At 44.4% G+C, this 17,041-nt stretch overlaps 1 protein-coding gene across 1 annotated transcript in view; it reads right to left on the bottom strand.

Annotated features, from left to right (window-relative positions):
* LOC135369212 (atlastin-2-like) overlaps positions 1-17,041 on the bottom strand; it is a 144,159-nt gene that overhangs the window by 56,271 nt on the left and 70,847 nt on the right. The window contains exons 4-5 of the mRNA XM_064602841.1: positions 8,163-8,481; positions 4,726-5,017 (exon numbers count right to left, since the gene is read on the bottom strand). Coding sequence (XP_064458911.1) covers positions 4,726-5,017; positions 8,163-8,481 — 611 coding nt within the window. The remainder of the gene's footprint in view (positions 1-4,725; positions 5,018-8,162; positions 8,482-17,041) is intronic.

Below are 17,041 nucleotides of genomic sequence, written 5' to 3' on the forward strand. Positions count from 1 at the left end.
TCAGCGAGCGATATACACCTGGGAGGTTGACTGAGCACTCCTCAATGCCACAATGCAAGCTAGTGAATTATAATGAGGGGAAAAAAGCCATTAAAGTAACAAGTAAATGACGCTAGACGTATTTGAAATTAAAAATTACAGATTAAGATGGTTCTATGGCTGCACGCAGAGAAACAGATACTCATGGAACGATGCGACAGCACCAGAGGACACATGTTTCGCCGTGTTTCAGGCTCGTCAACTCTGGGTAGCTGCGCACCGTTCGGGATTGCCAAACTAGGGGTCGCTCAGCGAGCGATATACACCTGGGAGGTTGACTGAGCACTCCTCAATGCCACAGTGCAAGCTAGTGAATTATAATGAGGGGGAAAAAGCCATTAAAGTAACAAGTAAATGACGCTAGACGTATTTGAAATTAAAAATTACAGATTAAGATGGTTCTATGGCTGCACGCAGAGAAACAGATACTCATGGAACGATGCGACAGCACCAGAGGACACATGTTTCGCCGTGTTTCAGGCTCGTCAACTCTGGGTAGCTGCGCACCGTTCGGGATTGCCAAACTAGGGGTCGCTCAGCGAGCGATATACACCTGGGAGGTTGACTGAGCACTCCTCAATGCCACAATGCAAGCTAGTGAATTATAATGAGGGGAAAAAAGCCATTAAAGTAACAAGTAAATGACGCTAGACGTATTTGAAATTAAAAATTACAGATTAAGATGGTTCTATGGCTGCACGCAGAGAAACAGATACTCATGGAACGATGCGACAGCACCAGAGGACACGTGTTTCGCCGTGTTTCAGGCTCGTCAGCTCTGGGTAGCTGCGCACCGTTCGGGATTGCCAAACTAGGGGTCGCTCAGCGAGTGGTATACACCTGCGAGGGTGACTGAGTGCTCAAATATGACCATGAGCTCAGGCTGCGGACTGTGGACAATATCCCTTTCTTCGTTTATTGTGCATTGGAATTTATGAATTAAATCAGACTCACGTTGTTCTCTGCTGCAGTTGGATATGAACCTTGACTGTAAAATGAATACAGTTATGTCATTGAAGGAATGACCGGGTTCGCAAAGGTGGCGGGAGACCGGGAGATTTGGTTTCTTTGTCACATCAGATTTATGATTATTGAATCGAATTCTGAACTCTGAATTCTTCTAGTGTCATTTACTTGTTTCTTTAATGGCTTTTTTTCCCTCTTTATAATTCACTGGCTTGCACTGTGGAATTGAGGAGTGCTCAGTCACCCTCCCAGGTGTATATCGCTCGCTGAGCGACCCCTTGTTTGCAAATTCCGAACGATGCGCAGCTACCCAGAGCTGACGAGCCGCAAACACGGCGAAACACGCGTCCTCTGGTGCTGTCGCATCGTTCCATGAGTATCTATCTATCTATCTATCTATCTATCTATCTATCTATCTATCTATCTATCTATCTATCTATCTATCTATCTATCTATCTATCTATCTATCTATCTATCTATCTATCTATCTATCTATCTATCTATCTATCTATCTATCTATCTATCTATCTATCTATCTATCTATCTATCTATCTATCTATCTATCTATCTATCTATCTATCTATCTATCTATCTATCTATCTATCTATCTATCTATCTATCTATCTATCTATCTATCTATCTATCTATCTATCTATCTATCTATCTATCTATCTATCTATCTATCTATCTATCTATCTATCTATCTATCTATCTATCTATCTATCTATCTATCTATCTATCTATCTATCTATCTATCTATCTATCTATCTATCTATCTATCTATCTATCTATCTATCTATCTATCTATCTATCTATCTATCTATCTATCTATCTATCTATCTATCTATCTATCTATCTATCTATCTATCTATCTATCTATCTATCTATCTATCTATCTATCTATCTATCTATCTATCTATCTATCTATCTATCTATCTATCTATCTATCTATCTATCTATCTATCTATCTATCTATCTATCTATCTATCTATCTATCTATCTATCTATCTATCTATCTATATATATATATATATATATATATATATATATACATATATATATATACATATATAGAGTTCCAACGTAGTATATCTATTGGAATGCAACGCATGCAAAGCACAATATATCGGCCAAACTACAACATCATTCCGAATTCGTTTTAATAATCACAAGTCCGATATTACAAAGAAACCAAATCTCCCTGTGTCGCGTCATTTCAATCAAACCGGCCACTCATTCAAGGACATCCACGTGTACATCTTACAATCTGGTTTCCCCTCAGACCGTAGCAGGCAACAGCGTGAATCATTCCTAATCCACAAATTCCAGTCCACGATAAACGAAGACCCCGGCGTATTGTCTACAGTTCGCAGCCTTAGCTCCTAGATCAAGTCCCCCGACCCTCTTTCGTTCTTTCTGCCGTCTCTCTGTTATCATTTCAGGTTTATCAGACGACCAAGGAGAACTCTCCTGGAAGACAGCCAATGCTCCTGCAAGTGCTCAATGGACCATTAGCTCCGCTACGCTCCACGTGCACTGTTCCCCTCTCATTTTCCCCCTTTCCCTTGTATATAAGCCCTTGTCACCTATTTCCAAGTTTAGTTCTGTTGAAGGCAGCGCTGACTGCCGAAACGTCGACCCCTAACTGTAAATATATTCCTAGCGCCCCCTTAATTAGTAATGTAATAAAAGTAGCAAGTGTTTTTAACCCTTATACGGCCTCCCAAGTCTCTTCATTACTTGTAGTCTATTTGTTTTCGCGTCCATCTGTACTCAGTTATACATTCATATATATATATATATATATATACATACACACATATATATTATATAGGAAATAATCATATTTTTGCGACGTGCACTTATCTGTCTCTCTACCGTATCACACCGGGTATGACCCTGCCAACCCGATGAAAGCGCAAGGGGCGGAGTGTACACGGACGAAATTGTACATTGATCTTCCCATATCACATAAGGTTATCAAGGACCCAAATAACGGCTTGTTTATATCAGGATTTCCTGGTGTCGTTTTCCGACAGGGTTAAGGCACATTAGTCAAATATTAGTTAGCTGACATAACAATGTACAACTGACAAACATTCGACTGTGTGTTATTATGAACATCAGAACATTTCTACCTAGTCAATGGATTCTTATATGTCACTCGAAATATATTAGGGTAAGGTGGTCTATGTTGAAGGCAGTTGAACTAATTTCTTAATAGCAGTCAGAATAATCGCCTAAATTGTTCCATAATTTGTTAACTAAATGCCCAAACCATTGAGCAATGATCCACAAATTACTGTGGTGCTAAACCAGATATTTCTTTCAAACGAGCCAAAAATGACAGGCTAGATATTTTCATCAACTTACCCCACCCTATGAGTAAGCTGATGATATGAAAAATTAATGCCCGGTTTAAATTTTGTCTTTTGTTTTGGGGTTTTTGGGTCAGCTGAAAGGTCAGGTAACGAGTAGTGCACATGGAAACACAGGGCAGTAAGACAGCATCATAGCGAGGAGGTCATATTTTATTAGACGGGGAGCAGAAGTGAGGAAATTGCAAATTGTCCATGCTGGCGAAAATTACAGATGGAACAAAAAGAGTTCCCTCTTCCCTCGACCACATCTGCAAAACAGCGTATGACGTCTTTCTAAAAAGCCACGTGCAGAACGTCAACATGTTACTTCAAAGCCCAGACAACGACAGCGTTCACCTTGGTGTCACAGACGAGACAAAAATATTGCTAAGAAAATGCCACGCGAAAGACCCAAACTCTCCTCAACTTTCCCCCGTCTTCAAGTAGCCCCACTTTACCCTATACCATGTGTATGCCACAAAAATGTGGGAGCATCAACTGCATTGGGCGCCGACGTCAGTACCTATTCAAATTTGTTGGTAACCTGTTTTGAATTTTTGCTTTTGAGCACCCCGAGAGTAGGCCTACGGGAATTGAAGATGTATCATCAGGGAATATAAGCACCATGAGTTAATATTTCAGTGTAATCTCCACAAGTTCAACAATGTGTGCTGTGATAATCTGGACATTACTATCTATCCAATGTCCAGCACTTGATAAGTTTTCTCTACCATTATTGTCTAGCCATACTGCTGCACAAACGTAAAATGCTTGCGCTTCTGACTTTTGTAGTGTTCTAGAGCTTTTAAACGTATTTCCGGTAAAATGTTTCTTGCGTGAGTGATTGCCGTGTTAGTTTCATTTGTATAATAGACATTTTTGCTATTGTACGCAGGTACAGGAAAGCTGCTAAGTGTTGTCTCTGTGCTGCCTAAAGGATGTATGATCCGGGGCTCCACAAGGAAAATTGAGGTATAACTGTGGCACAAATTTAGAAAGTATGCCTAAAACAGGCCTAGGAGCACGTTCTGTCTGGTCTACAAAATGTCTCAAGTTGCGCTAGAGTAAGATGTCGGATGTCTCGGGTTAGACGTCCAGTGACGTAAACCTTAGCTTTGCTAGAGGAATATTACAGGACGCCCACTGGACACTAATGGTATTAGGAGATGTCGAGTAGACATACCACTCGTCTAAATGTAGATATCCACGTTTTGCTACATGGAACTGGACAGACTGAATTACGACGGGTATCCCTGGAGCAGTAGTTTAGAGCTCATCGATGTGTTAACCAGGGACATTCCTTTCTCCTACATACTCTACTGTGAGGGATATACGAAAGTTAAATTTTCAAGAATCTTACCACGAAGCCTTCCGTCGAAAATCGTGTTCTCTATCGCGTCACCAGGTCTGGGCATGAGGAAACATCCCAATTCACCGAAGCTGGCTCTGATATTTTTACGCAGCTGCCTGACTTCATCTGGGGGTGAGGGGTTATCTCCAAGGTAAGAATCAAGCAGCGCTTTTCCTCCTTCCAGACCAAATGGCTGCTCTCCGGGATATTGCCAGTCCCGAACCAGAAACAGGAGCTTCTGGAACGCCTCTTTTCCCTGGCCCCCTTTGCTTTGAGCCATGCTAGCATACTCCGCAAATAGCTGAAAAAAAAAGAAATCGATTACAGACTGTTGACTAGGAACAAGTAAACACCCTTGCTATTCTTTTATCTTTATTCCATGACTTTGTTAAACCGTCGTAGCGCAGCCTGACCTTTCCCTCCTTTTTTGAATAATAAACATATTCCCCATGGCTTTTTTTTTCTTGCTTTGCTTCTTTTCGTCATGACTCCACAAGACATCCGTGTCATTCACCACAGATACTCGTTGGCCCAGGCATGATCTTTCTCTTACACAAATGCATGAATTATTGTTCTTGTTATTTTTTTGTGCACGATCCTGACGTATCGGTGCTGCGTTCATACCTGATGGAGATATTCGAGCTTCTTTCTGGAAACAACACAACGCAACACCATACCGGTCATCCGTTTGAGGAGCTGCCGAAAGTTTACGAATCAGTTCGACGAATACTCCAGGTGTGATTACAATATAGCAGTTGACGCACTTTTATAACCACAGTTCCTTGTTCTGGTGTTCTTCATGTAACAGATCTGAATATGATGAAAGGAGGAAGTCACTGAAAAGGTTATCCAGCTGTAGTACTCGAACCCACATCTTCGGGATTACCGGTTCAGGACTCTACCAACTGGCCTAAGCTAACACAGCTCTCCAGCGACTTCGACGGGTGCATCCATCTGAAGGGACAAACCAACCACTCTCTCTCACTCATCCTCCTTTCACCCTTACATGTTTTCTCCCTCATACACATATTCAGACGACGGGATCAACGCAAGCGCCATCTGTTGAACATCATGGCAATTGATGTTCTGACGCTGGAACACATAGAAAGGACAAATACAAACAAAGCCTCAAGTGACTAAGAAATTAACGATCAAAGAAGGAAGTCACTGAACAGGTTATCCAGCTGTAGGCCTCGAACCCATAGCTTCTGGATTACCGCACTTGAGGCTTTGTATGTACTTGTCCTTTCTGTATGTTCCACCTCGGAACATCGATTGCCATTATGTGAATATGTATCTTTTTTTTCTGTTTTGGGAAAGACCAGTCGGTAGCGTTCTTACTCGCTGAGCTCAAGACTGAAGATACGACACCGGCGGACGAAGGGCGGGGGGGGGGGGGGGGGGGGGGACACATCGGTCTACGAGCGTGCGTCGGAGTTTTCCGGCGCACATTAATGAAGTGACTCTGTGATGTGAAAACAACAACAGTAACCACTTTGTTCCGAAATGACGAATGGGGAGCTGATCGTAACAGTGTACGAACCATTGAAGTGAACCGACTCATCAGCCTAGCAAATATGCGTTCAGTTAGTTCGATGGTTCAGCGTAGATCTCAGAGCTTTGCGAGGAACAACAAGACTGCTTGCGACTAGCAACCTGCTGCTAATAAGTTCCAAATACTTAGTTAACTTCCACAAGCGATATCCACGGACATCCACACTCCCCTCACCCACCGTCAGGGTTTTGGGAGCATGTTTTGCGAAAGTATCCTTGAATTAAAGTTTTTCTACGCTCCTTATTGTTTTTGTACCTGCGAAGGAGCACTGAGGCGACCCCCATTTGTTTTTATTGGTGTCTGTGGTGTGAGACTGCAAGGAATAGAACTAGCTTCTGCAAAACAGTGACTGGCAGATGACCAACATATCGGTTCCTCAGACTTTTTAAACACACAAACACAAAATCCTGCACTGGCGGAAAGAGCGTATCAGGAGTAAGAGAAGGAGGAGGGGACGTTGCAACGTCTCCTCGCACATGACTCGTGACGTGGACCTGTGCAGCTCACGTGAGTTAAAGAAGTGCGTGATTCGATAAGAATGAATCCAATAAGAAAGACACGGAGCCGTTCCGACGTCACTCGAGGAGTGTGCAAGCCGGCTGCTTTCTCCAACTGCCTCTGTAAGTTGGATTCCGCAGTGACAATACACCGCACCGAGAAAATATTTTGCATCTTGGCTCGTGATGGACAGCTCGACAAATGAAACGCGGCTTCGAGGCACGTTAAGTATTACTTCATTGCTTCTTTAAGATTACACTTCTGGTACATCCTTAATCTTACCATTGAGCTTCTGGTGCAGCTTTGTCATCACGCTTGCATGTGTTTGGCAAGTCCGTACTACCGTACTACCAATGTACTACCGTACTACCAAGCGTACTACCAATGTGAAAGGCCGTTTGAATCTTCTTGAACAATATGTCCGATTCCTTTGCGGGATGTTAGTGAAAGAAACGGTACGCTTGGCCAAACGCGTTCACTTCGAACGACACGGCGAAGCCGGCGCCTCCAATCGCCGACGCGTGTTCTCTTGCGGACTCTCGCCCCTCCACTGCGTCGTCTTTGCAGATCACTTTCACAATCACACAAGTCGAAGTTGCCCCACTGGTTGGGGGTAAGGGCTCACCCTGGACAGTCGAATTTTCCGCCTCCGCTATTTCTCGGCACTCCGGTAGCTGTCTCCATTGCTCGAAGCTGGAGTTTGGGGACTTTGTGACTTCTTGAGACGCCCTGTCCTCTCGTTGTCGTTTTATTCGATCCTGATCATATTTTCGTATTTTTGTTTCATACATGCCGACATGGCAACTTTGCACGTTTAAAAAAAATAAGGTTGCTGTAGTTGCAACCAATATGCTAGAACATCTCAAGCGTGTTCCAACAACACATCGATCGGCGTCGTATCTTCGCGCGTTCATGAGACAGACTGGCCGCAAAGCACGCGTGCCCCTATATTTCCTGCTCTCTAAAAATCCCGCGCATACACACAGAATGCGTCAGCAGCCGCAATGACTTTGTTAGCTAGAATCTTACATGTACCAGCTATCTGGATTTAACTGGTTGGTTGCTATCCGTTCATTACTCACAGACTTATTCCATCGTGAAATTCGGCATAATTTCGTTGCATCGTAAATTTTGACGTGGTTACCAAACACACATTGCAGACGTTTTCACTTCAACAAAATGAGAGAAACCATGCTCAACCATGCTAAGATTGCGCGTTCCTAACTTGCAATTTTTGATATCGGCAAACTTTTCGAGAAACAGAATCACATCACAGCAGGCTTTCTTAAGACAGCATGGACACTATCCTCATGCGTTAGAAGCAAAACTGTAATTACACCAAAGTTGGTAGAAAATAATCTTGAAATCACCCACATATGTCACTCGTACCCACCTTCAGGTGCTCCAAATCGGATTGAGTTATCTGTTTGTTGAGGTTGTATACTTGTACAGAACTCAACAGCATGCTCATTGAGAAAATGGCAACATTTCCTTCCAGCGTGGACGTGCTGTCGAATGCACCTTCCGTGTCCATCAGAATGACTGCCACGATCCCGTATTGTGGCGTCTTCACCTTGAACACTTTCCGCCACAGCTGAATACCAGTTGTCTCTCTTTTGCTGCCGTACTTCCAAGAAAAGCCCGTCAATGGTATATTCTCCTCGTCCTTCCAATCTGATTGGTTTGACGACGTCTCTAGGTGCTCTAGATACCTGTCACATCATAGCAAAGAAGTAAGCACACAGTGGTAAGCACAGAAACAAGCACATAAACGTAAGCTCAAGTGATCCATCTAAATTATGATCTAAGCAACCTATGTCAGTAAACTTTGTCAGATAATCAGGGACCACCATCTTTAATGGTACTTTTTTTTTATTTAATGTGCACCTCGCCCAAATATTAGGCTGAGGAACAGTGCTGATTCTTATCCAAAACAGTTCGTTCCGTCTGTGCGAAGTAATACTGTCAATTGTAGGAGAGTTCACAAAATACATGCATTCACATATCCCACCGTTTGTGTTCTTCCCGTGTTTAACTGATATATACGGCTGTCCAATCCAGCAATCTTACGAGCGACCAATACAAGAGAGCAACCACTCTCGGTTGTACACAGATAAACAGGGTGTCTCCGAGAGGGTGAACCACGCTTCTGCACACACACAAAAAAAGTCAGAAAAACAACTAATATATTGTCCGCGAATAAAACCGGTTGGCTACTGTTAGCCTTCTCGAATGAATGGATTTTTGTATTTTCTCTGATTACGAAAATAATTATTTTTATTTGATTTATTTATTTATTTATTTCAAGATACTGCTGGCTCTTCTGGTGCCATGTATTAGTATTTCGTATTAGTATATGATAATATTTTTATTATACCGCAGTCTTTTCTCCAAGGGTGCACAAGCAAATGTAATTTACTATCTAAGAATGCAATTGGGACAACTTTAGCGTACGCACTGCGTGAATCGTTAAAGTTATGGTTATTCCACGATAGATGAGATCGTAAATTTTTGTGGGAACGGTAGTGCGTATGCCACATTATCAGGGTAATTTTGCACGATGTCGACGAGTATAATTCCATATCGGCATCTCAAAGCATTGGAATCCACACGATTGGAAATTCCCCAGCATAGAGACGTATGTGCGCCGCCATGAGACAACAATGTGACGTTACAGGGGTGTTCCCACCCATCGCATGGCTAGGATAGGCAAGGCAGCGGAATCGAGGCCTCGTTTTCGCTGTCATAGTGGCATCCATGCTGACATGCGCTGTGAAATGAAGGAAGGGAGTTGCCTCGGGACAGAAGCCGCCGATATTTCGAACAGAGACTGTTCTTCTTCTGGGCACCGCCCTCATCATTGGTATGTTATTTAAAGGGTTAGGTGTGACGTGTTTAAAGGTTCATGCGAATTGTGGGTCAACAGCCCGGAGGGAAGAAAGGTTCCGTACGGGCTTTTACGGCCGGAGTGAATGGCTGCTTTGTTAGAGTGTGGAGGGGATTATGTGAACGTAGTGATCTAGGCTACAGACCGGTTACAGAAAAATGGAAGGTTCACGAACACGTGGACGAAACGGGACAACAGGCAAGAATTGGCAAGCATAACGAAAGATAAGGAGGTCAGTGGTTACGTGGGGAAAATTCCAGAACCAGCAAAGGGTTGTTTTTTTTTTAACACTTGTAATGCAAAGTTGTGGCATGCAATAAAGAAAGTAGAAAGCAGTGGCCATGCAGAACATAACAGATGATAATGGAGGTAGAAGGGAAAAGCATATTTTATTTGTGAAGTGTTTCTAGGGTGCCTTGTGAAGCACTTCACAAATAAAATATGATTTTCCCTTCTACCTCCATTATCATCTGTTATGTTCTGCACGGCCACTGCTTTCTACTTTCTTTATTGCATGCCACAACTTTGCATTACAAATATTTAAAAAAAAACCTTTGCTGGTTCTGGAATTTTCTCCACGTAACCACTAACCTCCTTATCTTTCGTTATGCTTGCCAATTCTTGCCTGTTGTCCCGTTTCGTCCACGTGTTCGTGAACCTTCCATTTTTCTGTAACCGGTCTGTAGCCTAGATCACTACGTTCACATAATCCCCTCCACACTCTAACAAAGCAGCCATTCACTCCGGCCGTAAAAGCCCGTACGGAACCTTTCTTCCCTCCGGGCTGTTGACCCACAATTCGCATGAACCTTTAAACAAGTCACACCTAACCCTTTAAGTACCATGCCAATGATGAGGACGGTGCCCAGAAGAAGAACAGTCTCTGTTCGAAATATCGGCGGCTTCTGTCCTGAGGCAACTCCCTTCCTACATTCTACCGGTTCGCTGGATTTCTACCCATCTACGCTGTGAAATGAAGTACGTTGATTGTGGCCAGCACTTGGTTTTCTTCCGTTGTGACTACAGAGGAATGCACAACGGTTGCCTGAAACGGAGAGCTGAATAGCTGGGCCGGAGGGCAGAGATGGAAGTGGCGCAAGTCCGGCTGTCGTTGAGATACCTCGAGATTACGGCGACCGTAGGGTGTTCTGAGTGTGGACACTCTTGCCATTATCCGGTCGCCGACTCAGGCGCCCGGCAGTGGGAACCGACCTTGAACATAACAAGTGTACGATGTTGGGGTGCTTGGTATCTATACATATTGTTGAATGCAGCTATAAACAACACAGAGAAGACAAGAAGTTGACGCCATGGCAGCTTACTAAGAAGGCTTCAGAGATATCTCAGATCTCTATCAAGCCTTCTTTCTGCGTGCCCTTGTGGCCCACGCAGATGGGTGGATGGATTCAGTTTCGAGCTGCTGGAGTGTGACACTCTCCAGTTTTTGGACCCAAAATTGAGCCGAAGCGGTCTGCAAGTTTGCTGGACATACAGTTCGAGGTCCAAAAAGGGAGCCGTACCTCTGGATTCATGTCACACGAAATTAGTAAAAAGAGCTATTACTTGAACGGCACTTTGGCCGAAATCATGTGACCACCAAATACAAAGCACCCTCGCCTCTCAGGTCCAGAGGTTGATGGGGGAGGCTACCCGCTTTCACTTTTGCAGAACGTTGCTGAGACTTTACTGCAGAAGGTAGAGGGCAAAGGAAAGAGGCTGAGGAATGTGTTCAGGGGCAGGACGGTAAGCATGTCATATATTCATACCCTGTCCCACAATTTTAAAAACGTGGTTCCAGTGGTTCCGACTGCTCGCAGGAAACTCTGTGCTGAGGGTTCTGTGCTTTATGGTCAGGAACCCAAAGCCCACACATAAATGTAAAATGCAACACAAAAAAGAAGCCTTCGTGGATCATCGACAGCAAGTAGCGTACAGCACACCGCTCTCATGCGAACGACAATATATTGGACAAATGGGGCGCTGCCTCAACACGAGGCTGCTTGAACATAAGGACAGTGGTGTCGAATTGAACTCCCCCTGGACACCTTGCCATCCGCTGTCGAGCATGTGGTTGCAAGCGACTTTTTGGACAGACAGAAGTAAAAGGTATGTTCAAACAAAAGATAGCAAGAGAGATCGCTGAAGCCTATTTAATAATAAAAAAACGAGGATACTTGTGCAGGCCAGCCCTCCATTGACCTGGCCTTGGATGATATAGCATATCTGAATATGATATAGTCTCCGGAAGCGGATCAATACATTCGGTATGTTATCAGGCATGTGTGGCGGTGTTATGTTGTGGCGGGTTCATCTGTTAAGCATGGGCGTTTAAGTATGGTAACAGTGACTGGAACAGTGTAGCTAATTCTGGTTTTGAAACGTGTTCTTCGCATGTGGTGTTGATTTCCTTGTGTGTGCTAAATAAAGACTTGTGTTAGTTTTGAGTAAGCAGCCGTGGCGTCAACTTCTTGTCTCCTCTGTGTTTATTGCTGCACTCAACAATATGTCTTGAACATAACCCAAGGTCATGCGGGCGAAGTAGGTGCTCTCTAGTTTTCTCCTCCGTGTTTATCTGCCCGCACTGGAAGCTTTCACGACAAAATACAAATAAGTTGCAAAATACCCCAGGCAACGTACCAATGTTGGTCCAATATTGGACCAATCTGGGATACCAGATTCGCCAATATCGGCCCCATATGGGCTGCCAATACTGGTTCAATATGAAAACTGCAAACAAGCTCCCAATTGGACCAACATGGGCTGCCTATATTGGCAAATCCATTTTGGCCATATTCTGCCATTGTGCCTATATCCTGCCATTTAGCCCATATTCTGCCAGTTTTTTCCTTGACAACACCAATGATGAGTCGTAATAATAAAGCATTATCCAGTATATTATTTAATCCGAAAAGTAAGCTTTCTTATATCGTCTTTCTTTCTTTTCTACAGGTCTTTTAATTGAGCCACGTCGCATCGTGTTACAAAAATAACACTGCTGCGCTCTAAAAAAGCAGAACAGGTGGAGTACGTTTTCTTGCTCAAGGACTCGGGTAGCCCCACAGTGCCACCGGTGTTTAGGAAAACGTCTTCCCGCAAACAACACCGCAAAAGGGTATTGCACTGACCACAGTTTTATAGCCCGTGCAATCAAACACACGGCACACCTGGCGGAGGATCGCATTATCAACGGGCCGTTCCCCAAAATATGAAGGGTCGGCTTCCATTTGCCAGCGGGTACCCGGATTTGAAGGGAGACCGATGTCAAACGTCCATCTTTATTGTTGTCAAGCAGGAGGACTACCTATGGAGGTAAGCTGCTTTAAATAAAGTGGAACGCTATATGCGCAGGATTCTGAAAAGCTGGATAACAACAGAAGCCTCATTGGGATCGTTCAACTATATGACCCATAGACTTGGTGGCGTGATATAGGGGGTAGATGCGGTCAGCCTGCTGTGAAGTGGCGGCACCCACGGAAGAGAGAAGAGGGGAAGGGAGAGACGATAGTGGAAACACGAGACGGAGGGGTGTGCTCCTGCTCTGGGATTTGGGTAGCCCAAGCGAACTACCCAACAAAGAAAACATATGAGCATCCCTCAGAAGTGTTCATTGGAATGCTGTCCGCCAAAACTTACATCCCGCTCCAAAGCAGCGATACTCTTTCGTGACAGTGTCATACGACTCAGCAACTCGCATTGCATCAACAGCAACTTCATCTGCATCTGCATCAGCATCTACAGCAACTTCAAGGGACCTAGCGTTCCAGAAGAGACCTCCATCTCTATCAGACATTGTCTTTTTATTTGACCTACCACTTCCGTTGTCATTAGAAGAACCACCCACATATTCCCTCCAATGAAACGACCTAAATGACTGTCGCGCATGCGCATTAGTTGTAGGACGCGGGGTTTGCTCTGAGTTGTTCCGTTTTATTCCGCAGCTACGACCGATTGGCATCGCGAAGCAAGATGGCGGCTGTTCGCAGCAGGCGTACCAGCTGAGTTACAGTGCATGTTAGAGTGTGATTGCAGGATATGTTGACTGTTTCGAACAATGTATATCCTCCGCGAGAAGTTGTTGGATGTAACGAGGTATTGAGTAGGGCATCTCACATGCTCCAACGTCCAATCCTGCCGTGCTGCTTGGACATTTGGTACGAGTACCAATATGGGTTCATCCCATTTTCCACATTTTCGGTCAATTGGGGTGCACACGGGAAATATGGGGTCCATATTGCCGTTATTCTCCTCATATTGGTTCAAACTTGGCACTATGCGCCCATTACTGACTCAAACTTGGTAGCACGGGACCATATTGCAGAGTTTGAGCCAATATGGGGAAAATCCTGGCAAAACGGGTCCCATATTGGGTCCGTATCGCCAATGCCCAGCCGGTATGGGCCCAATATTATGTACTGCCTGGGACAGTTCTTACAGGAGCAAGAGTTATTTGCAGACGAATGCTCCTGCTACGGACATATAGTTAATTCAATTAACATAAATGGCTAATCAGGTGACATTTAACATGACTCCAAACACTTTCCCGTCTGTGAAGCTGCCCATCGGGAGTCTCCACGTAAAATATTTTCGTTGTGCAGTGTATTATTGCTGCGATGTCCAATTCACAAAAATACTCGGAGAAAGCAGCCGCGGACGGCCGACACGATCCTGGTGTGACGTTGTGAAGTCCCAGTGCCCTTTCCCTTTGTTTCTTCTCAACTCACACGCAGATTATACGCGCTCTAGCTGTGCTGCTGTTCGTCAACAGTCACGTGCCCGGAAACCACGCTACGTCACGATGTTACCTCATTCTCCCATACGGTCTTATCACGAGCAAAAGATATTGTAAACGTGCGCAAAACAGAGGTCTCGCGCGCTCTCTGCGGGTGACCATTCTATCCGATGAAGAACATGCCGCGGGGAAAAAAGGGTATCACCTCAGTGTTCTTTTAAGAATCGAAATTACCCTTTAAAGCATTATAGGTGTATGTGACGTGCTTTATATGTCGGTGTGAGTTAATTCCCAAGCAGAACACTATATTGGCACTATCAAGGTTTCATTGTGCCGAAGGTGGCGTAATCAAGCCAATGAAGAGCCAATAAATATCGGTGGATTGGCTGTATTGGTGTTATCTTTTGGTCAGCCGCAAGTATATAAAAGTGAACAAATAAAGTGCATTTTGTTAGAAACTAGCAAGAATACCATTACTATTGAAGTTTGAAGCCATGTCGCCCACATAATTACGGTCTGGAATTGCTCAATGAGCGATGGCGCTTCATTCGCGTTACATTGATCCGACATCGAACCAAACTGCTAATGTACCTTCACTGGCACTCCATTGTTCATCCTGGTATGACCGTGGCTGTACTTTAGTATTCCCATAATGCGTTATGTGTGGAAAAACAATAGTGTTCATAAAATTGAATTTGTCGTCACGCGAAATATTCTGTCAACAAATATTTCTTATTTGTACTGTCCATATGCTGCAAATTTGAGCAACACACCTCAAGCCATGCACACAAATTACTGGTCTTTTGAACTGCAAGGCAGATAACGATAACGATAGCGGCTGCTCAAATCAAAAACACACTTTGTACGTCTGTCCCTTTGAATTCATTATATATTCATTGTACGCTGCTAATACTTGTGCCACTCACCGTTCCGGGAGAATTACGCTCCTTTTACCCTAGGTGCGGGTTGTGTGTACAATTTGCTAGCTTTGTCGATAATTCTGGCTGTTACTATACGATGCTTCCCAACGAAGCCAGGTGAGGGACGCTTGCATATCTTTTCTACGATGGGTATTTGTGTGGGAACACCTGGACCCCAGACCAAGTGGGATCTTACTATGTCATCCCGGCGTGCAACCGCTGGCACAGCTTGAGTGTCTACAAAAATATACCGAAAGAAATGAAAGGGAAAATAACGCCTTGTAATATGATGCGTTGCTGTTGTCGTGCTGCACGTTACAACCAATTAACACTAAACCGGTGTGGCAGTTCATATTTTTCATTGGCTCCCAACTTTCTTGCAACATTGGAACAATATTGGCAGTTTCATTGGCGCAATATCGGACAAAGTTGCACGGCCAATGTTGTACCAATTGTACCAATGTTGGACATATATTGGACTAATTATGGTGTGTCGCTTGGATTATGTTCACTCCTATGGCCTTACATGGCGGTACCATGGATGTGCAGGAGCGGCTTTGTTCATTCACGGGGTGCTTCAGAACGGTCAAGGGGCAGCTTTTTGCGGAAACGTAGAGGAGCATACGGTCGATCGGTCTGGCGCTGGGGGTCGCTGAGGGTTGGAATGGCAAGTGACCAGTTGCAGTCTGTCCAGGAAGCACTCTTATAGAAAGCGGAGAGAGAAATCTCTTCAACACAAGTGGTGATGTCATATTCTATCCCATTGCTGGTAGTGATGTGGGGAATGAAATAATGAACCCTTTCACAATAAGGATCGAAGTTCGACTGTGTCCAAAAAGACCGAAAGAACTTTGGATCCGTTCAGGGACCAAGCAATTTTGATAGAGGGAAGGGGGCGAGAGTCTAACTGACTATGAGACCCGGATAGTGCGGTTCAGGAAGATTGGTAGTGTGGACAATGAATATGAATGTGCTCCAGATTCCCTAGAGCACAGCAGTGATAACAACTGGAAGAGTCAACTTGTCTTAAGCGGTAACGTCACTGAGTTGTTAGAGCCACGTCGTGTCGGATTGGATGCATTAATACAGCATCTCGACGAAAGGTTGTTTCGTGGCATGCGGAAAGCGAGCGTCGGGTCAACTCTCCTCAGCATATTTTGGGGGAGAATGTCGGTTGTTCATTGGCTGGAAGCCAGGGTGTCACGAGGCGTCGCATAATGCAACGACGGTCTCTTCTCAGCACTGCAATACTGGTCTCCTTCCGACACTCCTGGCTTCTGCGGCGCTGTCGGTCCGCTCATTCCCCACAACACCACAGTAGGCTGGAACCCATTGGAGATGCGGCGTGTGGTTTGCTGCGTAGATAGTGTAGTAAGCCATTAACACATCCGTGATTCGGATTGCGTGTGAGCCTCGTATGCCTGAATTTTCAATAGCTTGCAGAGCAGATTTTGAGTCATTGAAGACTGCCCCTTCCCGCGGGGTAAAATCAACGACGCGCTGCAGAAAGAAAATTATGGCGTACAGTTCCGCAGCTGTTGATAAGGCTTGATGCGAAAGGCGTCGTCCTTGCACTACTCATATATCAATGATGCATATCAATACATCTATGAATGCATAACGCATGATCAATGATGCGCTTGAAAACTGATTGGGCCTATCAAATGTCGCCGCGAAATCGCGTTAAACCTTCGCGACACTTTCAATTTAAAAATATAATTTGAGTTAAAAAAGTC

The sequence above is a fragment of the Ornithodoros turicata genome, chromosome 9 (assembly GCF_037126465.1).
Source record: "Ornithodoros turicata isolate Travis chromosome 9, ASM3712646v1, whole genome shotgun sequence".
NCBI lineage: Eukaryota > Metazoa > Arthropoda > Arachnida > Ixodida > Argasidae > Ornithodoros > Ornithodoros turicata.